This window comes from Chelon labrosus (assembly GCF_963514085.1).
Source record: "Chelon labrosus genome assembly, chromosome: 2".
NCBI lineage: Eukaryota > Metazoa > Chordata > Actinopteri > Mugiliformes > Mugilidae > Chelon > Chelon labrosus.
Genome location: NC_140338.1, coordinates 20,806,345 through 20,834,158, shown reverse-complemented (window position 1 = coordinate 20,834,158; position 27,814 = coordinate 20,806,345). Strand labels below are relative to the sequence as shown.

The 27,814-nt window shown below is 41.1% G+C and overlaps 3 protein-coding genes across 8 annotated transcripts in view; 2 read left to right on the top strand and 1 right to left on the bottom strand.

The window, feature by feature from the left end:
• Positions 1 to 6,895, top strand: part of scrn2 (secernin 2) — a 32,479-nt gene extending 25,584 nt beyond the window's left edge. The window contains exons 5-9 of the mRNA XM_084569442.1: positions 2,905 to 3,120; positions 3,284 to 3,449; positions 3,887 to 4,067; positions 5,225 to 5,381; positions 6,510 to 6,895. Coding sequence (XP_084425568.1) covers positions 2,905 to 3,120; positions 3,284 to 3,449; positions 3,887 to 4,067; positions 5,225 to 5,377 — 716 coding nt within the window. The 3' untranslated portion in view covers positions 5,378 to 5,381; positions 6,510 to 6,895. The remainder of the gene's footprint in view (positions 1 to 2,904; positions 3,121 to 3,283; positions 3,450 to 3,886; positions 4,068 to 5,224; positions 5,382 to 6,509) is intronic.
• A 5,649-nt stretch (positions 6,896 to 12,544) lies between these two features.
• On the top strand, positions 12,545 to 22,305 carry LOC311504677 (uncharacterized protein). 6 transcript variants are annotated; one of them, XM_084567909.1, is made up of 7 exons: positions 13,853 to 13,994; positions 14,084 to 14,191; positions 18,069 to 18,513; positions 18,591 to 18,734; positions 19,522 to 21,000; positions 21,099 to 21,195; positions 21,982 to 22,305. In XM_084567909.1, exons 2-6 carry the CDS (start codon positions 14,175 to 14,177, stop codon positions 21,192 to 21,194), a joined length of 2,181 nt encoding a protein of 726 aa, XP_084424035.1. In that variant the 5' UTR covers positions 13,853 to 13,994; positions 14,084 to 14,174; the 3' UTR covers position 21,195; positions 21,982 to 22,305. The 6 variants fall into 6 exon arrangements, with proteins under 6 accessions (XP_084424038.1, XP_084424035.1, XP_084424034.1 ...); XM_084567908.1 differs by lacking the exons at positions 13,853 to 13,994; positions 14,084 to 14,191 and adding an exon at positions 16,103 to 16,286 and having other exon boundaries at positions 18,597 to 18,734; XM_084567907.1 differs by lacking the exons at positions 13,853 to 13,994; positions 14,084 to 14,191 and adding an exon at positions 16,103 to 16,286.
• A 1,417-nt stretch (positions 22,306 to 23,722) lies between these two features.
• LOC311497826 (group XIIB secretory phospholipase A2-like protein) lies at positions 23,723 to 27,155 on the bottom strand. The gene is made up of 3 exons (XM_084558191.1): positions 26,114 to 27,155; positions 25,190 to 25,278; positions 23,723 to 24,298 (listed from the first exon to the last, which is right to left on the bottom strand). Exons 1-3 carry the CDS (start codon positions 26,361 to 26,363, stop codon positions 23,927 to 23,929), a joined length of 711 nt encoding a protein of 236 aa, XP_084414317.1. The 5' UTR covers positions 26,364 to 27,155; the 3' UTR covers positions 23,723 to 23,926.
• Positions 27,156 to 27,814: the final 659 nt, after the last annotated feature.

Sequence of the window (27,814 nt, the reverse complement as noted above, 5' to 3'; positions counted from 1 at the left end):
ACAATTATAGATATTTCCCCACTATCTCTTTAACATGCAAGGTAGATGGATTCTTGTGAGCATCTTCCCAGGCTTCAATTTATGTGTGTTTGTTGCCCCGTCTGTTTTATCGAGGATGCATTGGAAGGTAACTTGTGTGGACTTAGAACAGCCAAGTCCCTTACAGAGTCAGTTCAGAAACTTGTCAAGTCCAAAATACCAAGTACACAAGTCTGGATTTTGGTGCAAAGGTGCCGATCTATCAGTGGTAGGAAATACTTGCGAGTATGGGCTTGTTTTATGTGTGACAACCTCAGCTGATGGTCGGCCTTTTTCTGGTGTCGGGCTGTAATCACAACAAGTCAGTCAGGAATATCACTGTTCTTGAAGAACCAGAGCACAAGAATTGAAACTGAACTTACAAAAGGAAACCAATCGACAAAGCTCCTCTTGTTCTTCATCTTCATCTCATCTATACACTGCAATCCACCAATATTTCCACAACAACAAGAATTAATAAACTGTTGTCCAAATGATCAGGATAATTCAGGAGAGACCAGGTCTCTACAATGGTTTGTAGCATTTCCAAGCTTCCTGGCCTCCCATCTTATAGTAGTTCGTACTTTTTCCCAGAACTCTTATTTCCCCTCCTGCAAAATACCTCAGAACGTATATGCCAGTTGGCCATTGGCTGTAGTCTTGCAGTGTGTTCAGATGCAATTTTCTGACCCAGTATGGGTTGGTGTGTCTGTGCCTTAAAACTAAATGTTATGCAGAAATGTTCTTTACATTGACGGCAAGAATCATCTTGCTATGAGCAGACTGGAATTAGAGATGGTTGAGGCAGATTTATCTACAAAATAATCCATGGAAACTACATAGAAAGGGCTGCCTTGTCAGTTAAAGAGATCGGAAAACTTGCTAATTTGATTTACATACATCCATACATCCATTTTCTTCCACTTAGCCGAGATCGGGTCACGGTGGCAACAGGCTAAGCAAGAAAATTCAGACGTTCCTGTCCCCTGCAACACATTCCAGTTCTTCCTGGGGGATCCTGAAGTGTTCCTAGGCCGGGTGGGACGTGCCTTTAAACCTCCAAAGGGAGGTGTCTTGGAGACATCCGAACTCCTTCTATCTGAAGGAGCAGTGGCTCCACTTCTCAGCAGTTTCAGCTTCTTGTAACTGCTAAGCCATTCACTCAGTGACTACCCACAGTTCATGACCATTGGTGAAGGCTGGAACAAAGAAGGCTTTGCCTTACCGATCAGCTCACTCTTTACTATGACAGTACAACACAGCCAACACATTACTGCAGCTGCCACACAAAACTGTCTGTCCATCTCTCGCAGCATTCTACTATCACTCGTGAACAACACCCCAAAATACTTGAACTCTCTCCCTTGGGACTGGAACTCGCCCCCAATGCAGAGGGAACTATCCACCATTTTCTGTCCGAGCACCATGAACTCTGACTTTTTGATTTCTTGCTAAGTTCATCACACTCAGCAGATGGTTAGCTTAGCTTTCCTTAAAAACAGGCACCAAGCATTAACAGCTGGTCTGGCTCTGGACATAATCCACATACCAGCGCCTCTGATGATTTTATTGGAGGATATTTGTGGGACCCACCCAGCCAAGAAGTAGTCCAGGACAAGAAAGTGAATTAGCATAAAACTTTTAGTATTTAGGAACACTGTTTGGTTTTAGTTGGTTCTAAGAGAAAGCTGTAAAATGAACACCACTATGTGTTTTATGCAGAAAGAGTTCGAGGTTAAATACTATAAATATAAAAATAATAAGTTCTTATCCAGATACAGTATCTTGCTTTTGGTGTTCCTGCATTCTATGTAACTCTATCTCTTTGCTCTCAGGTTTATTTATAAAGCCCAGTATCAGCCTTGTCTTAGAGGCCTTCACAGTCTGTGACACATGTCACACGGTCTATCCTTAGAGGCTCATTCCAAAAGTGAAATAGCCAGAAGTATATTTACTGGTATGAAACCTCAAGAAGAGCAACAGAGGAAGGTTCCTCTTCCTAGACAGACATATGACACATGAGGTGCCATATCAACAGACAGCAAAAAACAATTATAGTTGAGAGTAAGCTACCTTCAAAATACAGTATTTTTGTCCTACATCTCAACAAAATATAATAAATGGAAGTTAATTGAACATTAACGCAAATTGATCTCCTTCCTATATCTGTTTTAAATGTACCAGGAAGGGATATTTTTCAATTTTTTTTTTTATTCTTATCAACATCTCAGCTACCTGCTTAGTTCATTACTCAGTTAACATCAACAATAAATGCAAATAACCATCTGCACTTTAGATTCTGCTTGCTTTCCACAGCGTTTTCTGCTACTTTGATCACTTCCCAAACTGCAATAAGGGCCGAGGTCATATTAACAGAGCATTAATTGCACGTTAAAAAAACATTAGCAGCATTAAAAGGAATTTCTTGTATTATTACTGGGGCTGTACTACCGAGCAGCAGAGGGAAGGAGAAGCTTAAGGAGAGATAGAAGCCATTTGCTAACTGCTAAGCTAACAGACCAAAAATAGCTAGTTAAGTGAAAATTGAGTGTAAAATTCACAAGGAACTGTGGAGGACAAGTGGTTGAGTAAGATGTGGATACGAATTTGCCGCTTGACACCGAAAGGTTTCGTGATTTTAGAGGAACTAAAGACCGTATGCAAACAACACCACGCAGTGCAGGAACAGGAAGTGCCACAGGTTTGATGGGTTAAAAAACAAAAAGCTAGATAAGGATCAGAGTCATTTGGTTTCATCCCCTGAGGGCCAAGAAAGATCTGTGCAGCCATGGTTTACACATTTAAAGGATAAACTATAGTGTACATATTTTGATCAAAAGCATCACAAGTTGCCTGAACATACTAACATCCACTTGCTCCTTTCAGAGGGTGTGAAGAACATCTCCAACCAGCTGACCATCGGCACTGAAATCTCCGCGGAGCACCCAGAGCTGCGGAGCGTGGCCCAGGCTCAGGGCTGGTGGGACGGTACAGGAGAGTTCAACTTCTCTCAGGTGTTTAGCCCTGAGAACCCGCCTGCCAGGATGGAGCTGGCCAAACAACGCTACAAGGGAGGCACAGAGCTACTCCAGCAACATGATGGTACGGCTCCCACAATGTCTTTGAATATTCTTTGACTTTACCTTTAATATTCACCCTGTAATGGTGACTGAAAGCTCAGATGTGGTGAATATGAGCAGAGCTTAATGTGATTTACAGAAACCCGTCCTTCACTTTGTCTCCCCTGGGTTGTTTCTGGTCTCAGGCTCAGTGACGGCAGAGGTGATGATGTCAATTCTGAGGGACAAGCCTAGTGGTATCTGCATGGACTCTGGAGGTTTCTGCACCACAGGCAGCATGGTGTCCATCCTGCCCAGAGACACCAGCCTGCCCTGCATCCACTTCTTCACTGCCACTCCAAACCCCTCCAGGTTTGTCTCTAACTAAACTAAGAAATTCATTTAGGCTATAAACATTGCTTAGTGCTATTTGGTTGCATACAGGTAGACAATCCATGTGGAGAGGCAGAACTCTCTCTCATACCTTGCTGCAGAGCAAGCTAACACACAGCATTAGTCTAACCACCTTAAACAAAGCTTGAAACTCTGGTGGCCTCTGTCCCCTGTTCATCTGTTATTTGTGTGTCACCAGAGTGGGTGTGTGGTACCTTCTGTTTGGGGAAAGAATATTAAAACTAAACTACAATCATGTTATACATAAAGCATAAAGCGTGCATTCTTTTTGAAGGTGTTGAGACCTCAGTGTCCTTTCCCTTCTCTTCTTTCATCCGCTTTGGGTTAATGGGAATTTCTGCGTCTATGTCTCTTTCTTCCGTTTCTCCCCCTGTCGACCCTTCCCACCCTGGTAGGTCTATATTCAAGCCTTTCATCTTCTCGGACTGCTCCGCCCCAGCACTGAGGGTGGTCTCCCCGCAGTTCGGCCCAGAAGACCCCGTCAGGAAGCAGCCTCGCTTTCAGAGCCAGGTGGACCGCAGACATGACCTGTACAAGGCTCACCAGGTGGCGCTCAACACCATGGAGACCAACCCGGTGGGCACTGATGGATGACCTAGGCCAATGATAGTCCTGCACAGATCCTGGCCGTGCTGGACGTTTATCTACCTTCCACATACTTATAACGCAGAAGCTGTCTTTTAAGGAGATGATCTGGTCGAGGGCTGACACTCCCAGTGACCTCACACCTCACAGTCTGTGGAGATAGCACACACGACATCAGCGTAGACTAAACATAAACACACTACCAGTGCACAATCACAGCCAAAGAGCAGGGTTTCAATCTGTGCAACCAGAGCACCTAAAAACAATCTGTTCCATTTACACAGCTGATGTCCTGTCTGAGATTACTTACATGTATACAGCTGGAAGTAGAAGGAAGGCCATTGTCCTGTTTAGACTGAAATTTGCAAAATTTACAGAGAAAATGTCTTTACTTGAGCAGTTAAGCTTGCAATTTAGTCATTTATTTCTTAGTATTTCTGTTATTTGATTGTAATAATTTTTTTTTGTTTTAGAACAAAGTATGACTTGAGATATCTCCATTGGTCAAATACTGCAAGAAAGATGAAAGAAAACGAAGGATTTAATACATATAAAATCCATTTATGACCCTGTTTAACAAAATGCTTGTTAAACTCAAACTTCATTTAAGCTTTCAGCCCCATCACACAATATATTGGTAACTGTTACTGACATTTCAGCTCACTGGCTGTCATGCCTAAATCTGTGGTGTTAAATTTCTCCATATTAAAAATACCTCTGCACATAATTGGCGCTCAGATGAGGTCTATGACTACGTTGTTGTTACTTTCCTGTCCATCACCACTAAAGCCTGTGCAAACGATTTGACTGGTCTAGCAGATCTTTGCTGAAGCATAATCAGTTCCCAACGGACTGACACCGAACCAACTTTTTGTGATAAATAATTTTTTGGTGGCGAAGGTTGTCTGGCTTCCAGGCTACCTATCACCCCAACAAAGCATTAAAAAGGGAAGTCATCCACATTGACAAAATAGAAACATAATTATTTACTGCTTCTCTCCTCCATAGTCAGGTGCAGTAAATTAACTTACAGGAGCTCTGCTTTATCTTACATTTGAGTCAAATAACTGCTGCTTTAGTGAGAATAAACAAATGAAGTGGACATTCTGTCGCTATTCTGACGTCTCTGCTTTTCCTCTCTGTCTCAGGATGAAGGTTTAGCCATTCATGACATCCTGAGGGATCTGGAGTCGCAATGTCTCAGTGAGATTTCAGCCATGCTCAGCGGAGAGATACCGGGAGATGAACTCGGGGACTTGTTTTTTGACTGCGTGGACACAGAGATTAAGTTCTACCAGTGAGGAGGTGGGGGACTTCAGGAGCTGTGTTTAGTCTGAAGAGATTATTAAAATTATATAGTAATGCATTGCTTGGAAAGTAGTAGAAAAGTGTGTTGACGTCATCTTAAAAAGAACTGAATGTACCTAACTGAATGTCGGACAGAAGTGACAGATCTGATTATGATCCTATAGCCTGAACTAGGTCAAGTGACAATTAAGTTGTTAAAGATTTCTAAAAAACAAGGTGAAACAAGGGAAACTGGACTTGTAGAGTTCCTTGAAACTGTCTTCAGTTCTGAAGAACTGAGTGACTTCCAAGTAGTTTTCAAAAAACTCTGCGTCCAATTAGCCTTGTTTCAGCTTGTTCTTTGGATATATCGTGACCTGGGTGATGGAGAACCTTCACTGACAGGTTGCTGAGATGGGATTTTTGCACTCTTATCGTGTATATTTTGAATAAGCCAACTGTCTTTTAATAAGCAAATGCTAACAACACCAGCAAGTGCTGGAACACACTGCAAGAAGCACGGAGGACGACAGAAGTGTTTCAGGGGAACCTAAAAAGTGATTAACCTGTTGGAACACGCTTCTTATTCAAAGTTTTGTGACTAAGATAAGATAAGACTTTATTGATTCCCAAGCGTAAAATGACTTGTTATGGATAGGGCAAGACGGTGCAAAAATACAAGTTAGATAAAATACTAATTAAGATAAGATAAGATAAGAGTACAAAAAATACTTACAGTCCCTGTACCAAGCTTAAGTAAGTAACCAACCAAACACTTGTTGTTGACATGTGCTACTCATCAGTGGGTGTTGGAAATACGTTTTTTGTTTGTCATTTTGTTTATTTATTTTGACATTCCTGATACGTTTTTTTGCTTTTTATGAACTCGTCACTTAAAATAATCTGACGACATACACAATTCGTATGCCGATTGACCATTGCAGTGAGTTTCTGTACTTGCTGTTGTTGTGAGTATTAATTATTTCTTAAATTGTAGAACGTTGAACTTTCTCTGCCACTTCCATAGTTAGGGAGTAACTTCAAAAGGCTAAAACTATTATGAGAGCTTGAATCTAGAAATATCTTTGTATGAAAGTGATATTGTGAACTGGCCGCTATGCTAACATGTGTTGTGCTCTGTTGCAGCGCCCTCAGGTGGACACCCCTAGTGCTCACAGAGCGGCAGGAGAAGGCCCTGGGACTGTTAAAACCTGCAGTGTTTCTCGTCTGTTTGGCCCCCGCCTTACTTATGCAGCACACATCACTGACCCCCATTCCATCATTAACACAGACTAAAAGTCTAAAACTGCACATGTGATTGGAGCATATTTGTCATCTGTGTCACCCAGGGAGCAATGACTGCACCTCATTAGTCAGTATAATGATGTAGACTACACGCGCGCATATGTAGAGCTGTGTGACGTTGCGCAAATACTGTGAGTATGGCATTTGTTTAACATTTCTGTTTTGTCGTTGCACGTGAATGGCTGGTCGTTTGATTGTAGGGGAAAGCTCTAATAAAAGATGTGCATAGCCTGACCTGTTGTGTCGGAAGCTTTTTTGTCTCTTGTACACTAATGGAGGGGCGGCAGGGATGACTAGGTATAAAAAGCCTTTACAACTCATTAAACATCATTAACAAAGGTTGAAGTGACAGCCTGAAAATAAAATATTGTTCATGAACAAACACACAAAAACTGATTTTCTCTGAGCAAGCAGATCTGAGAAGCTAACGTGGAGTTGAGTGATGACTGTGTGAGGAAACAGTTGTGAATTTACATCGATCAGCCATAATATTATGATCACCTGCCCTTTTTGTCACCAAAAACGCCCTCACCCACAATATGTAATGACACATACAGAGGTGTTAAAAACATACGTATATGCAGACATGACACGTACAATGACTACTTCCACTTTTATTACACACTTGTTTTACTACTCTAACTACTTCAGCTGCAATATATTATGATGAAGAATATACAAAATAATAAACAGGATATTATTTATTATTTTAGATGGAATCTATGGTGGAAGCTTTAATTGTGTCGTCAGTGGGCACTGTTATTGATATAGACAACTTCACAGGATGACTAAGTACAAGATTTACCGAAATATTGAGTGTGATGAGATGAGTGAGTGGGACTCTATAATAAGAATTTTATCTGCGAGCAGAAAGATTTTTATCTGTGTGTCTGCATATTTGTAGCACAGTGAGACTGTGTTTCATACCTATGTGTGTTTTCGTTAACATGCTGTGGAAGTGACAATAAAAATGATGTGAATCTTAAAAGATTAATTTGGGTTTTAAATACACCAAACACATTGTAGGTGAAATTATCTTATTTGGCCACAGAGGAAGATCTGGCCTCTTAAGTAAGACAACAATGAAGAAGGTACATCATAATATTTATTTAAAATAATCAAATTTAGAAACAGATTATAGAGTTTGTGTTTATACTGCACCTCTGCATTGGAGATGATGAAGAAGAAGTGGTTCATCCTCCTTTTATACTCAGTATATCTGTCAGTGGTTCTCAAACTTTTTACACCAAGTACCACCTCAGAAAATACTTGGCTCTCCAAGAACCACCATAATGACCAAAATTAAAATACAGTAGCGTAGTAGGCCTAAGTATTCATTAAAAACAAGGCGCAGGTTTTATTTACAAGTATATTTAATATTGTTGGCCACTGTAACATTATACACAGTTTGAACAGTAACATAAAAATAACGTGCCCCAGATTTAAGTCATGACAGTAGTTTTGTCGCACTCTTCATTATTAACCACTTCCACCTCTTCCCAACCTGTAGGATAAGCTACCAAAGGTGGATAATAACCATCTATGACAGGGGCAGGTAATTATTTTTCCCAAGGGGCCACATGAGAAACCGCAAATATCTTGGAGGGCCGTGCCAATAGGCTGACCTCAATTCTGCACCCGCAGCATTGGTATGTTTTATTTTGTGCTGGTGTTTTTAGTAAAGGGATGATCACGAAAGCAGTTAGTCATACTTAAAGCTTGAAATGCTTTATTAACAATGAACACATTCTCTTATAAAATGCAGTTAATTAAATCTTGAATGAAATCTGTATCAATTAACTTTTAAAATAAAAACAAAATGTATTTATTTATTTAACTGTTAATCTATTAGTATGATTTGTATTTTTAAATGACCATATATAATATTTATATTGGCTAATACTACTGTATATTAAATAAATGATCATTCTTTCGACTCAACATCCTAAACCACACGTGTCATAACTTTGCCAGTCTTGGAGAAGGAGAAGGAACAGAAACACATTAAATGGACACCCAAGACATATGGATATCCCAAATGGGCCTTTGTCAGTGGCTCAAAAAGATATACCATAAAAGACAGAGAGGAGGAGCACAACAATAGGAAGAACATCGTCATCCCCTACGTGGCTGGGGTATCCGAAAAAACTCAGGAGAATTTTCAGAAAACACCGCATTCCTGTTTATTTCGAACCAGCGAAAACATTTAGGTAAAGACTGGTCCACCCTAAAGACAAAACACTTAGGCAATGACAGAGTGATGTGGTGTATGGTGTACAGTGCAGTGAGGAGTATACAGACTTGTTCATTGGGGAAACCAAACAACCCATCCATAATCGCATGTACCAACACAGGAGAGCCAGCTCTTCAGGAAATGATTCAGCCGTTCACCAACACCTGAAGGACAAAGGACACTCCTTTGAAGATAACAACGTCCAAATCTTAGCCAGAGAAGACCGATGGTTTGAAAGAGGAGTAAAGGAAGCCATCTATGTCAGACTGGAAAAACCTTCTCTGACCAGAGGAGGTGGACTGAGATGTAATCTGCCATCTATTTACAATACAGTTTTAACTTCTGTCCCCAAGAAGTTTCAACCTCATTCACACCTTGACACTGAAGCCTCTGACGGAGAAGCCCCCCCCCCCGTCAACGACAGGTAAGTACCCAACTGTTAATGGAAATTAGCTGCACTGGTTTCTGGTTGTTAATACAACAAGCAAGTTTCAGTAGGAGTTCTTATTTAAACCTCAGACTTCCCACCAGTCCCCTAGAACTGAAGAAGCTACTCGGATGAGTGGTGAAACGTCTTCTCAAAAATTCTACGAGTCCAGCTGAGTTTTTTTTAACCTTTTTGGATGCCGTAGGCTGGACAACAGAAGCTTCCTCTTCCTCCTGTCTCCATCTTCTCTCCACCCTTTCTCCACCTCCTTCAAACTCACCTTTCTACATCCTCTCAATGACCCCCCAGCCTTTCTTCTCCATCTTCCCTCACCTCCTCACCTACATCCCCCTTCTCCCCACTCCTGCCTTTACCCTGTCTCCTCTTTCACGGGAGCTCCGTGGCTCAGTGACACTGCAGTCTCACAGAAACACCTCCACCACCACCACCACCTCCACCTGTGTTTCTGTGCGGAGTTCCGTGTTTTTGGTGCTTGTGGGTTTTCCCCGGGATGCTCCGGTTCTCCTGCAGCACCAAAACACAAACTATAGGTTAATTGGAAACTCTAAATTGTCCCCAAATTAAACAATACAATTAGAAATCATTCAAAATTCCATTCGGCATTAAACACCAAAATTCAAAATTAATCTCATTCTAAATTAAAATTCAATTCAAAGTCATTAAAATGAAATAAACAACAAAATAACAATATTTCTGTATGTGTCTGCATCTCTGGTTTATTATTCTTTTTTGTATAGATTAATATTATGTATATTATATTATGTGATGACTGTAGTGGGTAGTGTAATTTATATGAAGCTACTCGCAGCCACAAGCTTAATATAATGTACTTAAAAACTGCACATCTAAAACGTTTATGCACATTTATGCAACATAATGCACATAACATTTTTCATACTTACTTTTGGTACTTGTGGTTTTGCTTTAGATTTCCACCTACCGTCTCTCAATAACCCAATGCAACAATGTGAAAGCTTCTTTCAATGGAATAAAGTCACCTCAGTAAATGTTCAGAACTGAAATCTCGAAACTCCGAAAGCATTCAGAGAATTGCCTGTGGCATTACGTTGTGATCTCATGTATCCTGTTTGCTTTATAAAACCTTACAATGGAGCTGGTATTTTTATTTTTATTTTAACAAACTGGATTGGATGGATTAGACATAAGTTCAGTAACGTCTGTATATATTGGGCCACTCTGTGTGTTAGACGTTTGCTATGTTCTGCACTGCAAACAATACATAATCCAAATTACTAATACAAACTAAATGCGTAAATTGTGATTAATCTAGAGTTTGAAGTTTCATTACGAGTGACTAATAAGATATGATTAATTTTCAGCTGTGGACTTTCATCACACCATGGTCACGGGTTTTTTAAAAAATACAGCGACTCTTATTAAGTGTTTTGCATTTAAATTGTTGTTATAATGTTATTAGGTACTTGAAAATGTCATGTCTGTGTGGCAGTTTTAACATCATAAGTGCAATATATAAGCTGGCTTCAGTGAAAAATATGTTCATCATTTAAATTTCTTATTTCAATCCTGAACACCTGTATTACAACCTAAGAGTAACTGTGCTGACATTTCCAGTTTGATATAGGTAACCCATCCATGACCAAATGCTGTAACAAGCACGGCCGCTGCTATGACACCTGCGGCAATGAGAAGCATGACTGCGATGAGCAGTTTCAGGACTGTCTCGAGATCATCTGCAGGAATGTGCAAAGGACTCTGGGACTGTCCCGGAGTGTCCAAGGCAAGACCTGGCTCAAGTGATGCACTGTAGATGATTCTAAGTTGTCCTAGTAAGAAAAAAAAAAGAACTTTTTTCGGCAGAAGCTTTAAGACACTCTGTGCACAAGACAAAAATCTTTTTTCAAACATTCAGTTCACTTGCATTCTTTGGTGGCTTTTTTATGAAAATGTATAATGTTTCAGAGTAATACAGCGTCCTTTCAAAGGCAGATCAGACGATCTCGCTGTACTGGTACATAGCACCAGCACCACAGACGCTGAACAACCAGCATCAGCTTTTGCACTAAAATCTTTTTCTTATTGAACAATGAAATATCAGCTCACATCTTGTCCTGCACTTTAGCTTGTTCAATAAGTGACCAAACGCACATCAGTTGCATTTTAAAAATGACTGCGTAGTCCTCTGATCCATGATCACCTAATTGAACCATCATTAAAGTCTAAACAAAACTAAAAAGGTGAAGGTCTGTATGTACTGTATGAATACATTTGCTCGTTATATTAGCATTCTTAAAGGTTTTGCTGGGTTATCATAGTCAGCAGTGACAATAAAATCTTATACAACATATATAACATGTCATATCTAATATGTAACATATCTAATTTGATTTAGTTCAAGAATAATATTAAAAGTTCAGATGCATTTTTTACTGTGTAATTAACTAGGTATAGTTGTTATATAAAGTACATCCAGCAGGGGTAAGTAAAGCGGTGTATTTATAAAAAAATAAATAAAATAAAACTATATATATATATATCTGCAAATCTTGTTCTTTGCAGGAAATATGTTCTACATCCTAGTAGGAATGTGGGTGAAACTTGTTGCGTTGTCAGACACTTCACTACTATGTTACTAGAGATTTCAAGTCAGAGTTCAAGGGCTCGGCACTGCAGCAAAATGAGAAAAACGTAGAGGAGGACTATATATCTAATGTCAGAAATAACTGCTGGAAGGAGAGACAGACAAGTAAGTAACCGTGGTTGTAAAATACCTTTAGCACTGCCTTACTGAATTACCTTTTTTAATTTTTGAGTAGATTCAGAAATTTTATTTATTAGATATACAAATTAAATTCACAATACACATTTAATTCACTTGAACTTATAATAAGATATATAATATATACACAAATAATAATGATTTAAATAATATTTTTAAATGTATGTACGGCATAGACATATTTACAAAAAAAAACAAAAAAAAACAAACAAACAAACAAAAAGAACCATTAATGTTACATTAATGTTACAGACGTTGTTTTTGGTTCCTATCGGTTTCCTGAATATATATGAATGTGTAAATGAGAGGCATTAACTTATAGTACTTTGTAAAAGACGATTAATAAAGTTCACTCCATTGACTCGTACTGGTTCGCGGGACAGAGCTGCCTCCTCCGATATGGCGGCGACGTTGACGTATCGCAACAACGGGCCAACCCGCTCAATGAGGCGTCATTTGATCCCCCAGCCAGCAGGTGGCGGTGGTTTAAACCATTTTATTCCAGACCGGAGGGGGAAGTGGAGGGGTAGAAACCCAAATATCCCGGTGATCGGACGCATTTGTTTCACATATTGCTCGACAGTTTGTTGTCCTGTGAACTTTTATAAATTGCCAAACACCATCAGAGCCTATACCCGTAACTTAATTTAATTTAAGGAGCCTCCCTCCATTTAAGGAAGGTCGACTCATCCAACGGAAAAGGTAGGTTGTTCGTCCAGCGGTGTTTTGCTAAGTAGGTTAACCTCCAAAAAACAGCACTTTAGCAGATTTAACTGAACACCAGGCTCCGTGGGTTTGCACATGTCTTTCGCTATTGACTAGAATTAACCGCGTGTCGACTGTATTGTTTGTAAATTTTATATTTTTCCTCTTATTAGCTAGACATTCTCTGCTAGCCAGTTAGCAGTTTACCTACTAGCAAAGAGCTACTTCAGCTAGCAAGTTAAAAGAACGCACCGAGCATCTTGTTCAAATCTCAATCATATGTCGAATTAGATCAATTTTTTAAATATTTGAGTAGACTTATTTTAGTCTTTACTCTTTTATCCTAGAATGACATAAATGTATTTCCAATGTGTTTATGACCCTCAATTAAGACTGACTATACTGTTTTAATGGCCCTGCTCCGTTGGGAAGATCTTATCATCTCATAGTTTACCACACTAGTACTAGTTCTGATTATAAATCTTTAAGCGAGACAGTTTACACCCACTATTTAAATGTATACGTCTGTTTCTCTTTCCGGTCAGCTGGTGGAGTCGCCGTAAGAAGATGTACTCAAACAAATCTGAGTACAGCCACCGGCGGCAGTACAGTGACAGAAGTTCAAGGCAGTGGGATGACTACGATGACAGACGGGAAGAAAGACGTGAACCTCAGAGAGAGACACCGCAGGATTCCCATAATAAATACGGTAGAGATGGACGCCGTAGCACAGAGAGGGCGAGCAGGATTAGCGAGTTCAGCGACTCACCTAAGAGGTCGTACAGCAACGATTCTACCTGGAGCAGAAAGAGCCCAGTGAGGAGACGCATGTCTTCGCCGGCGTGGGATGGCTCTGAACAGAAGAGGCAAAGGTTTGCGGAGGATGGTGACAGTGATTACAGGTACAGGTGTGAACCTCACGGGAGAACTTGCAGACAGTCAACAGACAGTGGTTCACATGCACACAAGGATTTTAAAGATACGCCACCACAGGACGAGGACTTCAGATACAGGAGGTCCCCTCCAGACTCCAGGCACAGGCATCGGCATGAAGAGTTCGCATACAGACAGCGGCATGATGATATAACTTACAGACGATTGCCTGAGAGTAGCAAAGATAGAGACGGTCATAAGAGGAGCCGTTCACAAGAGAAGACACGTTTGCAGGATCGCCCTACAAAGGTTAGTTACGATTTAAAATGTCAGTTTAGTCATGGATTGGTTTCTTTTTCCTTATGTGGTTTTATAGAACATTTACTCATGTCAAACAGAACTATGCCAACCCCAGAGAGAGGACTGACAGCCCTTCCACGTCCACGTATCACGAGGATTATCGTCAAGGTAGAGCGAGGTTTCCACTGAATGGAACGAGTGGACAGGTGAGTTAGGTTTACTTTACAGGGTGCTACATACCTTTTTCACATTTCACACCCTCATCAGAGTTAAACACAGTCAGAGTAATAGCTCAGGATTCAGGGCCGACATGTACTCACAAAATCCTGGACCTGGTGCAAACATTAAAACTGTGCTTTTCCTGCTGTGAAAAACCTCTATTATATATTTTCTAACTTCATTGCGGGGTCGTTGTGTAAGTATGCAGTGGGAGTTTATTTATGTAGAAAGACAACTAAATATAATTAAAATAAATATCAAGTCAAACTTCTTATCTTATCTGCCGATTTAGATATTTCCTCAATCAAAGCTTCCTTCTTGTGTTTAGTGCTAACACAAACATAAAGGAAGATGCATGCAGCCACAGCTGATCTGTTCTTGTGGTCTCCACATGATCCACCATGCTGAATGTTTAAGGAGGTGCAGTTCAGCCTTTAAAGCTTGAAACGCACCTTCACACTGACACTGAGCTGCCTTTCCGTTGCAGCTTGAAAAGGAAGTCATCATAATCAAATTGTATTCTTTTCAAAGAAGCTTCTTAAAATCAAATACATAAAGCGAGGGCCATAATTCAAAGTCAGAAAAAAATGCTGTTGGATTTTAAGATCACAGAGAGGTTTGTTTCTTTAATGGCGACACATTCTCACAAGTATAATTTTAGACAATAGTTCCATAAACTGTGCCTTCCTTGTGTTTCCCTCAGTCTTTTGAGAGTAAGTTCACGCAGGGTGCTGCTGTTCCGGACCAGAGGCCAACTAAAGGTTTCCAGCGTTTCCTCGATGTTCTCAACAAGGGTGTGAATGTTGACGTTCTCACCAAGATAGTGGGTCAAACCTCTACAGAAGCCCAGAATCGACGCAGTTCTCCTAGTTCTTTTGTGAATTCTGATGATTGCCCGCGGTCTCCCAGTGCTGCTGAGAGACAACGGGGAAGTCACTCAAACAACCGCTACTGGAACGAGAGCGAGGCATCCAGTGGACCGGTTCCTTCACAGCCTCATCAGAGGTCTCTCAGTCCGAGGAGGGGTCCTCTATCTGATGAAAAGTGTCTGCAGAGGGGTGACGGCGAGCAAAGCTGCAGTAGATCAAAGTCCCCCTCAGGTATGGAAAAGGTGACACTGACACCCGAAGATGAGCACAAGCAAAAGCAAATGCGGGATGTGTTGCAGGCCATCGGTCTGGATTTGGGATTTGAAGAGCTTGGCCAAATGTCGCATCGAATTCAGGAGCGGCTGTATGGAAAGAAGGACAGTGACTGGGGCCAGAAAGCAAGCAAGGAGGGGGGCACAAGGCAAGCGTCTTCTCTGAAACGTCACAGTAGATCATCATCAACAAGCAGATCTAGTTTTAGCCCAGTACCTCGAGACTGTTACTCGTACAGTGCTCAGAGTGATGGAACAGAGGTGGGCCGACCACAGGTACATGAGTCTGTTGAATACAGCCAGAAGACAAGCAGTAGCTCTTTACAGGACAGTAAGAAATGTGAAAGTGACTCCCAGGACAGCACAGCTGCGTTACAACCATTCTCTTTCAATTCCACTTATGGCGCATCACAACCTCCTTCTGCACCTGTGATGCCAGTGTACTCTCCAGTCAACTCTCCACTGCTGCCGTACACAGCTCAGCCTCCACCTTGCCCTCCTGTTATGCCATATTTTGGACCTAGCTATTTTCTGCCTCCCTTCCTCCCTCAGCCTCACAACCAACCTCTCAACGTCTTTCCGCCTCAAACAAGTCACCTGTTCCCTCCACAAATGAGTCACCGGCGGCCACCTCTTCTCCCTCTGCCAGATTCAAGTCCAGTTCAACCAGTTAACGCAACGCAAACAACAAAAAACGTGTCGAGGACCCGCTATTTGCAGGTTATTGATACCAAACAGTCCGGATGAAGATGATATCGTGGAGGAAAATGAGGCTTTAAAACTGAATGACATCGATTGAACAGTCGGACCTTCATGTAGTCTCTTTATAAACATCCCTTCAGAGAACATCAGCACTAAACATCTGCAAGCAACCTGACCAGCATCAGCAAAAGCGACTAAGAAAACAATACCATGAATTCTGGTTTAATGACAAACTCTAGGTACGTTGCTCAGTCTGTTCTTACTACACCTCTAGTATACTGTATGTACAGTCCATGTCATGCTGAAGAAAACTTTTTTTTATTTGAAAAACATTGTATTCTTATTTTTGTTTCAAATCAAACGCAATAATTTGATGCATCATAATTTTAGTTTAAATTACACTGATCAGCCACAACATTAAAACCACTGCCACTAGTCATTACAGTGTAAAGTTCTGCTGGGTTTCGGCATTTATGTGGCTCTTACTTACGAATCACGAGTCTCTTACCAACGGCAGCAGCAGGACAGCGCTTCCTGCCACACTGCATAAACTCCTCAGGAGTGGCTCCAGTGACGCAACAAAGCGCTCAGTGTGCCGATTTCAAACTCTCCACGATTCCTGTCGACCTAACCCTCAAACCACAGGATTTGAAGTATTCCCTGCCAACATCCAAGCAGCATACTCCACAGGACACTCCCAGACATCCAGTGTCCATGAACTGGTGGTTTGGAGCCGTTTTGGTGGCACGAGAAGGGAGTTAAAGAACATTAGGCGTGTTTTTTTTGTTTTGTGTGTGTGTTTCTGTCTTTATTTTGATAGATACCAGTGGAGAGTAGTAATAAAGTGCCCCATAAGCATGTAATTTTAATATTGTGGCTGATCTGTGTCTCTGTGTACACAAAGATCTTTTTGTTGGAGCCTTGATCCACCACAGCCAATCGCCGACTACAAAACACTTAAGACTCTATGTTCACCAGGCGCATTTGCTTAATTTTTCTGTATGTTGCAGAAAACTGTTGTAAAAAATAAAATAAAAATTACACTGCAATATATTAAACACAGTAATTCCAAGAGATGAAGAAGGGTTGTTTAATTATACGAGTTTTTCTTGAATATGTATTAAAAAGGTGAATATCCTTGGCACTATTTTTGCTTATTGCTGCGAATGTAACCATTTCTGTATATATTATATTCTCTGCATCTTAGAGATGGGCTTAAAACAGAGGATTTAGTAGTAAATCTGAGGTAGATGTGAGCACAGTTACTGTCTGGAGCTGCTGAAAGAATTATTTTTAAAACCAAGTAAAGGCAGGTGGATGCCCTTCTCAAGCATGAACACTGACATGTTGTAGTGCATACGACTTCTGAGTGTTTGATGTCCACCGTGACACTTTTCCTGGAAAGGTGAGTAGGACATGAGAACAAGCCTTTTACATGGTCGAACCGACACAGGATCTGATGCGTCCCTGCAGTGCCGGGTCTCCGTCCAGCAGGGGGCGCTGCTAACAGTATCCAGTTTTCAGCACCACCGACACAGCTGACGGTCGCCATGGCCACTCTTTACTTCTTCAGTTTAGTGCAAATATTTAACAATTAGTTGTCCTTCCCCGGTGATGGCACATATTTAATGACATTCTTTAGATGTAAGCATCCGTTTGGCTGAGTAATACGCAATAACAACAACAACAACAAAAAAAATAAATCCCCGTTTTGTTAAGGGGTCGTTTGAGCACCAACAGGAGGTAAACAGTCTGCTAGCTGCTATGTTGAGCTAAAATCGGTGAGTTTTGCAGCCTATAAATTGTCGCATTTAAACGTCTTTATAGTATTCCGAGTTTAAGTTGTTAAATGTTTGACTTTGCCTTTCCTCAGTAGTTGTTAGCTTGTACGCTAATGCTAATTTATTGTATGTGAAAGACTTGCATCGCTGGGTGGGAGGAGTTTTTTTTTTGGGTTCTATTCATGGAGTGAATAGTTGATCTGTGCCTGTTATCCACATTTATTTCTCTTCACTGCCTAGGGGCTGGACAATGAATCCACACGACTGGACAGATACTCTTCAAAGACTGCAGGGACATCTGCCCCCAAATCACCAGAGTGGCTGGGACTCCTGCTGCCATTACTCCAGTTATTCTGATGAAGCGCACAGCAGCAGTGTGGGACAGAAGGAGTTCAGTCCTCCCTCACACAGCGTTTACAGTAATAAGTCAGAGGACGAGGACCCAGACGGAGAGCCGTTGGAAATGCTTGAGGAGGATGCTGAGCTGGAGAGAAAGAAGAAACGGCTCAGAGAGATAGAGGAGCAGATTATTTACAAGAAAGCTTCACTTGCTCTGAAAACGATTGGGAAGTTTGTGAAGGAGACAACACCACCGGGTGATTCCAGTAACGAGCAGCAAGCTACTCTTAAAAACAGGGTGAAGATGATTTTGCTGCAACGCCATTCTCCAAGCTTTCTCTCAAAGGTGAGGAGCACAAGATGGACTACTGCTTTCCTGGTAATATCCCTGTATAATGAATTTCTTTCTCTTCTAATGCTCAGGGCCAGGCACAAAAAGAGAGAACAAGCACACCCGGCCTGAGTAAAGACGGCTTGCTGCAGGAATACCATCCCCTGCAGCTCAGAGTGAAGGCACTAATGAAGCAGAGAACTTGTGGCGCCCGTGTTTTGCCAACCAACAGTGAGGTTTGTAATCGCTGAAGAAAACACAATGTAGGAAAAAAATCCTGGTTAGAATACAGTAGCTTTTGTTTCATTTGTATATGAAGGTAGTGCAGATATAGATCACAATCATTATTACAAGTTCAGTAGAATTGAACAAACACACAAAATGACACAAAGATTTATAACATTAATATTGTAGTAATGAAGTTGGAACGAACACCGTTTTCCAGTCCTGGGCGCTGAAACTGATTTAGTTTTACATAATTTGATGATGTTTCAATAAAAACACAGATTGATGATGCTTAAAAGCTGCCCATCGGTTAAAATATTCAACTCGATCTTAATATTAAATAAAAATTTTATCTTTCTATCTATGTTTTTATCCCTTTTAATATTCTTATCAACATGCGAGTGCACAAATACACAGGTCGGGCCGACAATCAAGTTGCACAACATGCGTGCAATAATTGCGCATCAAAACAGTTAGTGGTGTTTAAAAGAGCATGCATTAACTTGCTTTTATTGACTCTGACAGCCCTTATAAAAACTTTATTATAGTTGTGAAATAATCAGTCAATATACAAGCAACACTACATGTCTATGATGTACTTATGGGTTTGAGCAAACCCTCATTTTAGGGCGTCATTATAGACATTAGTTGGTGTCACCCTCAGAATTCTCTCTTCAGTTCCTAATTTGGTAAAAGCTTGTTAAGGAAGGGAATGAAAACAACTGAAGTACTGTCTATTCTTCTTTTAATTTATGTTTTAACAAGAAGTGAAATCTCTTTATATGTGACTGTCCTCAGGTCCCTGGTGTCGCTCTGCCTCCTCCCAGCCAAAGTGTTACTCCACCAGAAAAGGAGGAGAACAGTGCCAACCAAGGTTTCCTGCGCTTCCTCAGCGTGCTCAACAAAGGAGTGGACATTGAGTTTCTCAGCAGGATTGTCAACGATGACAGAGAGGATCTTCCTTTCGGTGAGGAGCTCCTGAACATTCACCCTTGCATGACGAGTGAGAACCATGGACTGAACAGTGGAGACTCGCTGCAGAGCCACAGCTGGACCAACAGTGTAGACAGAAAGACTGACTCCCGCAGTAGAGAGCAGTCCTTAACTGAGAGAGTCTCCTTACCTGATGCTGAGGAGAATGACAGAAGGGAAGTCAGAGACAGAAGTCGGTCAGAGACTCCTACGGCAGTGAAGAAGAAAAAGGAGGAGGAAGAAGAAAACCCACAGGTGGGAGAGCAGAATGAACAGCTACAGAACATTCTTAAAACTCTGGGCTTGAGCCTGGAAATGCAAGAGCTGAGTCAACTTGCAGACCGCACTCAAATGAGGTTGTATGGGAAGAGGCATGAAGGCAGGCAGGGGACTTGCAGGACAGCAGAGCAGGAGAGTCAGGAGAGGTGCTCCCACAGAGACAACAGGAAGTCCCCACCATCCTGCTCCTCAAAGTTGACTGCTAGAAGCCTCAGTCCGAGCCCCTCGCGTCGACGGCGCTCTCGCAGCAGAGACTACAGGAATTCTCCAGCCTCCTCCTCTTCATCCTCCTCATCCTCTTCCAGGTCGACAGCTCGAAGCCTCAGTCCAAGCAGACACGCAAATCAGAGGCGAAAGTTTGACGGCGATCATTCAGGAGAAAGAGATGAACTTCAAAACGATGTCAAAGAGGCACAGGGGCACATGGACGGAGCTGAAATTGAGTCAAAACTAATTCCTGCTTATCACCATCAGTATCCACAAAACCAAACTTTTCTTCATCCTGCTTCTGCGTTTCCAGATTACAGTTTGTCTGAGTACTCTCATTACACTGACCACAGCACCGGCTACAGCAGTGCCGCGGATTCTCAGTGGACACATCCTAACTCGCAGCGTAATTTTCCATCTAACATAATTTGCAGTCCTCCTGAAGGCGTTCTGTCATTTTTGAATCCAGACCTCTCTGAGTGTGAAGGTCAGGTTGGATCAACTTCTGCTTCTCGCTGCCTGAAGGTCATCAGTACCGTGCAGTCGACCAACCAGCGCTGTATGGTGCAGCTGAAAAAAGGCTGGAATTGGAGGAGGGGTGGCACTAAAAGAACAAACAAGAGGTGTTCACGGAGAAATAACAAAAGAGAAAAATGGCAACAGAAAAACAGCGTCATGTCAGTGACGCCTGTGAAGCAACATTCTGAACAGAAGATGGTGGCCTCACAGGATGATGAAGGTGACTCCAGAACCAAACAGTCAGAAAATGAGAAACGGGACCCAACAGAGGAGGAAATAAAGGCTAACCTGAGGAAAAAGGTTTGTTGGGTGTTGGCTCTGTCATTTTGAGTTCTGTGTTTGTGTGAGCACGATGCTCTAACTCTATTTCAAGACTTCACTTCTTGTTAAACCACCAGCTTGAAGCATTTAACCAGAAAATGAAGCACACCAGCCAGCTGCCTCACACCACAGTCATGCCACCAGCCGCCTCTCTGACCTCTGAGATCGTTTGAAGTACGTAAACTTAAAAGGATGTTTCCCGTCTGTTTTATCTTGGTGTAATTCCCACTAATGTGTCTATTGTGTATTTGTGTATAGTGTTAACGAGGAGTTGCACTGAACAGCGTATACTTTAGAGTACAAATGTGAATGTGTGTGTATCGATACCCCAGAAGGTTTTATTTTTTAAGAAATATTTAAAATTCATGTTATAATTTAGTCTTTATGTGATTAACTGATTATGCTCCACCAAAGATCTGCCGAGCCAATCAAATCATCTGGTCGGGCATTATGTGGTGATGGACAGAATAGTAACAGTAATGTAGTCACACACATCATCTGAGCGACATGGAGCTGAATTCATTTACAACATAATGGCTCTGATTGATTTGGGGACTATTGCCCCAGAATGAAATCCAAATGGAGAGTTACCAGAGTGAGATTCTGATAAGAACTGAGTCTTGACTAATAAAAAAAATTGCCACGTTTGGGAAAAACTGGAGGGTGCTAGCAATTATGCGGTTTTAAGGTATTTTGTGCGATTCCTTGTTTCCCTGAATCTCTACACAAGCAATACAGAGTTTGCACACAGACCCACAGAGACACATTAATGAAAATACACCTGAAATAGTATATTATTTTGATGTTTTACAACATGTGTCTTCATTGCAGTGTTGGAGGCTTGATAAATATTCTTATCAGGGCTTGTTTCTTAGTGTTGTTGACCAGTTCAGCACGTTCATACAGTTGGTTGAAATGACCTCTTCTTGAACTGTGTGCTCATCATCACTCTTTTTCCAGAGATCTGTGGACCGTTGAGACTGTCCTCTCTGAACTTGTTGTGACCTCAGTCACACCACAGACCTTCAACCATCATCATCATTGGATTTCACAAGGAGTTCAAAGTGTCATGAAGCCATTTGGAGCTTAACAAGTAAACTTCTTCAAACTAATGTAAATCTGCAGTTTTCACTGTGTTTGCTCATTTTAGCTCTGCCCATCAGTGAGTGTCATTACTTTGTAGCTCTGTTTCTATTCTCACTTATTCCTCGTATCAGTTTAATTAACCAAAACATATTTGTAGAGTCTGTCTGAGTTTCTTGATTACACATGTTTGTATTTTCATAAAGCTTTGAACTTAAAAAATGGTCAGATCCTGATATTTTACTGTCACATGGCACTGATTGTTGCCGCACTGGGTAACAATGTCTTTACCGTCATTGTTGGTTGTTAATGTCATGATAGAAGATTTTTGTTGAGGCAAAAGCTATCTTACTTTATTTAATTGCGAGAGAGGCAGGGTACACCATGGACAGGTTGCCAATAACACAGAAAGACAACCATTCACTCTCACATGCACACTTAGGGCCAACCTAGAATCACCAGTTGACCTAACAAGCATGTCTTTGGACTGTAGGAGGACAGCTGGCCAGTGGGGTCGAACCCAAAACTTTCTTGCTGTGAGGTGTCCCTACTAACCATTATGCCAGTATAGTGTGGACTTGAGAGATAAACGAAGAACTTCCACTCATAAAGCCCAGGAGACAGTTCTCTGTAGGCCCCTTTCACTTCGTCTTCCTGTCTTGTCATTTAATAATTATTTAAGGAAATGCATAGATCGAAGTCGCATTAGGGCCATCAATGTCTGAAAATGTAAATTACTACTAAACACAAACTGCCAAACAAGCAACCCCTCATAATGTAGAGCTCAGCCAGCTGAACCACAGCCACACTGACCTGATCAACTACACTGATCTGAACTGACAGCGTGCAACAGATATCATTTGATCTTTGACATTTATTGAGGACAAAGCTCAGATTAAGACACAGAAGACCTGTCATTTCCTTTTAAATATTTATTTCTACTCTACATTCTCAGCTGTAAGTTCATACAGTATTTCTTGAATATTTCGATTATCTCTGAAATCTGTAGGTATTAGTGTTGTATTTTCTAGGTCTGAGTACACCAATCAGCCATAACATTATGTGAATATGACTGATTATCTGGTTGTCATGGCACCTGTCAGTGGGTGGCATATATTAGGCACCATGTGAAGATTTTATCCTCAACGTTGATGTTGGAAGCAGGATTTGAGAGACTTTGACATGGGTCAGAGTATCTCCACAATGGTCTGCAGTGGTCTGTATCTGTCAAGAGTGATCCAAGGAAGGAATATAGGTGAACCAGAGACAGCATCATGGGTGGTCAAGGCACATGTTGAACAGGTGGTCTTTAATGTGACCCAGGACGCATTGTGTGTTCACGCTACCAAAAGGAATGGATTTATGTGTCACAGACTACCTCCTAAATGTGGTCTGAGATCTGATGAAAGTTCCTACAATTGGCAATTCATGGAAACAGTGTTCCCTGACATCAGGCACCTCTTTCAGCAGGGTAATGCTCCCTGCCACAAAGCAAAATTTTCAGAAGTGGTGTATGGTAACACTTCGCACATACATGCAATTTTCCTTACAGTAGAGTAAATGAACCAGTTGTGTATTTGAAACAAAACCACCTTTATTTTGATGCTGTAGACAAAGGAATACGGTAGTGGCTTGCAGCACAGCGTGCAGCAGAACTTTTAACAACAATGATTCTGAACAAAACGAGCAAGAACTAATGAATAAATTACTCAAGTAGTCGCAACCGCCTTTGCAACGTTACAGTTCGGAAGGCCGTCACCCGATGTGAGGCTCCTGTACTGATGCTGTTTCATAAATAGGACAATTGTTCCTGTTTTTACATCTAAAGTTCATCTTTCTCCTCTCCTTGGCAGTAGCAGGCTGCCCTCTGGCTGTTCATGTAGGGTCTGCAGCCCAGAGTCCACACTGTGTTGAACAAGGTGTCTGCTACCGTTTCACATGCTGCGGACGGAAGAGGAAACAGGACTGTCAGTCTGTGCGAAAGAAGCGATCTGGGATTAGATTCATTCAGCCGAGTAAAAGGTGCCTCACCTTCAACCTTCGACACAAAGCCGAGACTCTTCTTGAGGTCTGAGCAGATACTGTGGAGGCACCAGCGGAACTTGGAGTCGCAGCGGTACTTGTTGGAGCCGCAGGTGTCGTAGCACATGTCCAGCTGGTTGCAGCACTTGGTCATGGCAGGGATGCCCATGTCCTGACAAACAACACACAGGGTTAATACTGACAGGGCCTAAATACTGATTCCATTACTTAGTCAAGTGTGTAGGACAATATGACTTTTTGAATTTGCTGAACACAATTGGATAGTCCTTCAACCAATCAGAGTTATTTTGTTGTAAACAAAGTCAACTGCACTTTTGCCAGAGAATATTAAATTCCCAATGGAGAGACGCCAGACCAACTTTCTGACAAAAATAATTTGTGGGATGATCGTCTGGCTTTCAGGCTAGGTGTGAGGAGGTGGGATCAGAAATAGGTTATTAATGCATTACCAAAGTTTATGTGGTTAATTTTGGCACCTAAATTTAATTTGGTTTTAGTCATTTTTATCAGCCGCCAAAACTGTGTGTCTCTAAGTAGCAAGTAGCTTTCTGTGAAGGTTCCCAGTCATCCAGGCATCAACGGTATATCCAAAAAAGGACTTAGGTAAGTGGTGAAGTGTCTATAAGAAACTCTACAAGTCCACTTGCCCTTGTTTCAGCTTGTTTTTTTTGATATAGCATGACCTGGATGACAGAACCTTCACAGACACTATGGGATGTCATGCTTTTGTGTGGTTATTTCCTGTATTGAGAGGTTTAGGTGGGTTCAGTAAGATGCTGTTCATTCTGTGTTTAACTTGACAGGAGAAGCTACATTTTCAACATAAATAACAGCACATTTCATAACTGAACATTTAAAGGGGGATACATATGGAGTGTTGTCGTCACTATTCCTGGAACTGACTCGGTTATTCTGGCAGCAACATCAAAAATCATCTAACTGAACGTAAAATTCTGTTGTTTCTAAACTTTTCAAACACTTTTATGTGATAATTAAAATGTAATTCAGCTGAATTTGCTCTGAATAGACGGAAGACACTCACCCCTTCTGGAATAGGAAGACCGAAGAAGTAGGCGGTACAGCCGTTGGGTTCAGGCATCTGGTAGCCAGGGCGAGGAAGAGGAGCTTTACCTGAGAGGTGGGGAAAACCACGGAGATATCAAATGCAGTTCATGTTTCACAACAGGCCAGTAGAAATGTGCTGGTCACCGTCTGATAACCTTAAAATAGATCCATGTTTGCACATAGAGAAAGACGGGTTTCTCATTGGGTTTGTTTGTGACATATTCTACAGTCACCACATGGTATCTTTCCTATCACCCAGAGGACACAGTCCATTTCCAGGCCGTCACCCAGATAGTAACAAAAAAGATAAGTGAATGAATAAATCCTATGAAGTATGAGAGTAAGGTTCAGCAGTTAACCCCCTCAATAATTAAAGAGCCACAGAGGAGCATCTGTGCAAAGACTGGACATCTTTGTAATCAAAATCTGAATTGTATCTTAATAGAAATAATGTAAATGTACAACGTGAATGAATATGAAAACATTAGACTATTATAATCAATTTAAATCAAAACGGAATTATTTATTTAATCACATTGTTCTGATGACAAATTCAATAAAAGGTACAATTTATATTTTTTTAAAAAAGGTCTTGAATGGATATATATGTTTTTTGTTTATATCAAACCAATGGTGTGTATGTGGCCTGTGTGACAATATGGCTTCATGTCTGAACGTGTGCAAGTCGGAGGAGGGGGAGTTTTATAAGTGTTTCTTTTTATATGTTTTTTTTTTTTTTTTAATGATTTAGTCAGTAACTATAAATATGAAGTAACATTAAGGAGAAGATGAATTACAGTTCAGATTATTTTAGCAATATAGACATGTGTGGTGGATCTCACTGGCTGAACAAAATCAATATCAGTTTAATGTTAAACCAGGGTGCATTTAAGTGACTCACCATATCTGCAGCGGTATTGGCACACTCCATCACGTCCACCCATGAACTCCAGCATCGAGTCAAAGTAGCTGCCGACGGCCTCAAAGCCACCTCTAAGGGAGTTCAGTCCCCAATCCTCGTTCTCATCCTCTGCCTGGGCGCCATCAGAGGCTGGTGGCGGTGGTGCTGCTGCTGGGTCCCCAGCCTCCTGACTGACAGCGCTGTGGCCCAGCAGGAGCAGGAGTGGAGCGAGAAGGGCCCAACGGGTCATCCTGCAGCTCAGAAGGCCGAGTGTGAACAGAGTCAAGAGTTCAGAGACTGAGGCAGGATCACAAATACAGTCAGAGGCAATCGTGAAACTGTCTGCGTGACCTGAACTTTGAGCCAAGCTCAGGGACGGCCTCACATGTGGAGGAACAAAGTCCGGCTTCTATCTCATCTTCTTCAAAGTATCGGAGCTTTTATCATTCATGTTGATTAATGAGAGGCAGCGTGCTTGTTTACTGGTTGATTTGATTACATTTTAATCACGTTAGTTTCAGACTTGATCTGTTTTGACAGCAATAGGGGTCAGTAAATTCATGAGGAAGTGTCTGTAGTAAATTAATCAGAAAATAGATCCTGCATCTCCAAACAGATAAACATTGCATACTGTGATATTTATTCATCTTTTTTTTTTTTTTTTTTTTATTGATCTTTGGTGTGAGGTCTCTTCTTTTTTCTTTTATTTCTCACCATAAAACCCAATTTGGATTATCGCAGGCAACCAAAAATGTACTACAAACTACTAACGCTATTATTAATGCTTCTGCTAATGATAACATTAATACTAATAACAATGGTAAAACTAATGTTAACACTAACGCTGTTTCTTATATGTTTCTCCATCATCCTGTGTACTGTTTTTTTTTTTCATCTCTTCGTATCTGTTTTATGTTTTCACAGGAAAGGTCCTCTATAGATCTTCATTCTTGTCTTTATCTTCATTGTCTCTCAGTCTGCTCTTGTGTCTGTCACGTTGCACAGCATTAGTCCCTGCCTGCTTTCCCTTAACCTTGACATTTTCCTCTCCATCTTTTTTTCTCAATGCTCTGTCTTCTCTTCCTAAACACAAACATGTAAATCTCAAAAGTAATTACTATAATATTGATTGTTAAATTACACAATAAATACGATAATATTAACAGTGAGTAGATATATTAGTAAGTAGTACCAAACGTTTCTAAAAGCAAACAATGCAACTAGAATCTGATTTTCTTAAATCAACCACAGTGAAACTATATCAGTTTACATGGTACTAAACTATGCAGTAATATCTGCATCCTTTTTTTTGTGGTGTACAGATGAAAAGTAGGTAAATTCCTAACAATGCAGAGACTACTGTATTTTGCATTGGTTTCGTCCAATATGTTATTAAGTGTTATCGCCTGAAGAGGGTGCTAATGGGTTTGGGAGACTTTCCCAGTGTCTCAGAGCTATTTTTTTTGTTTTTTATAAATAATGAAGCATTAAACTTAAAAATTCCACTACAAAGTAAATTTGTAACAGTTCCTGCTTGAACCACCTCTGCCGGGACTCCTCGTCTGTCTTCACACCAAATGACCTTCAGCCACTTTACATCATTTTGCTTTTAAACACATCAAATGTAACCGAGGACCACTGCTCAGGTGTAACATTTACCTCACTAAAACCATGAAAAATGAAAGACCTGAAGATGAAATA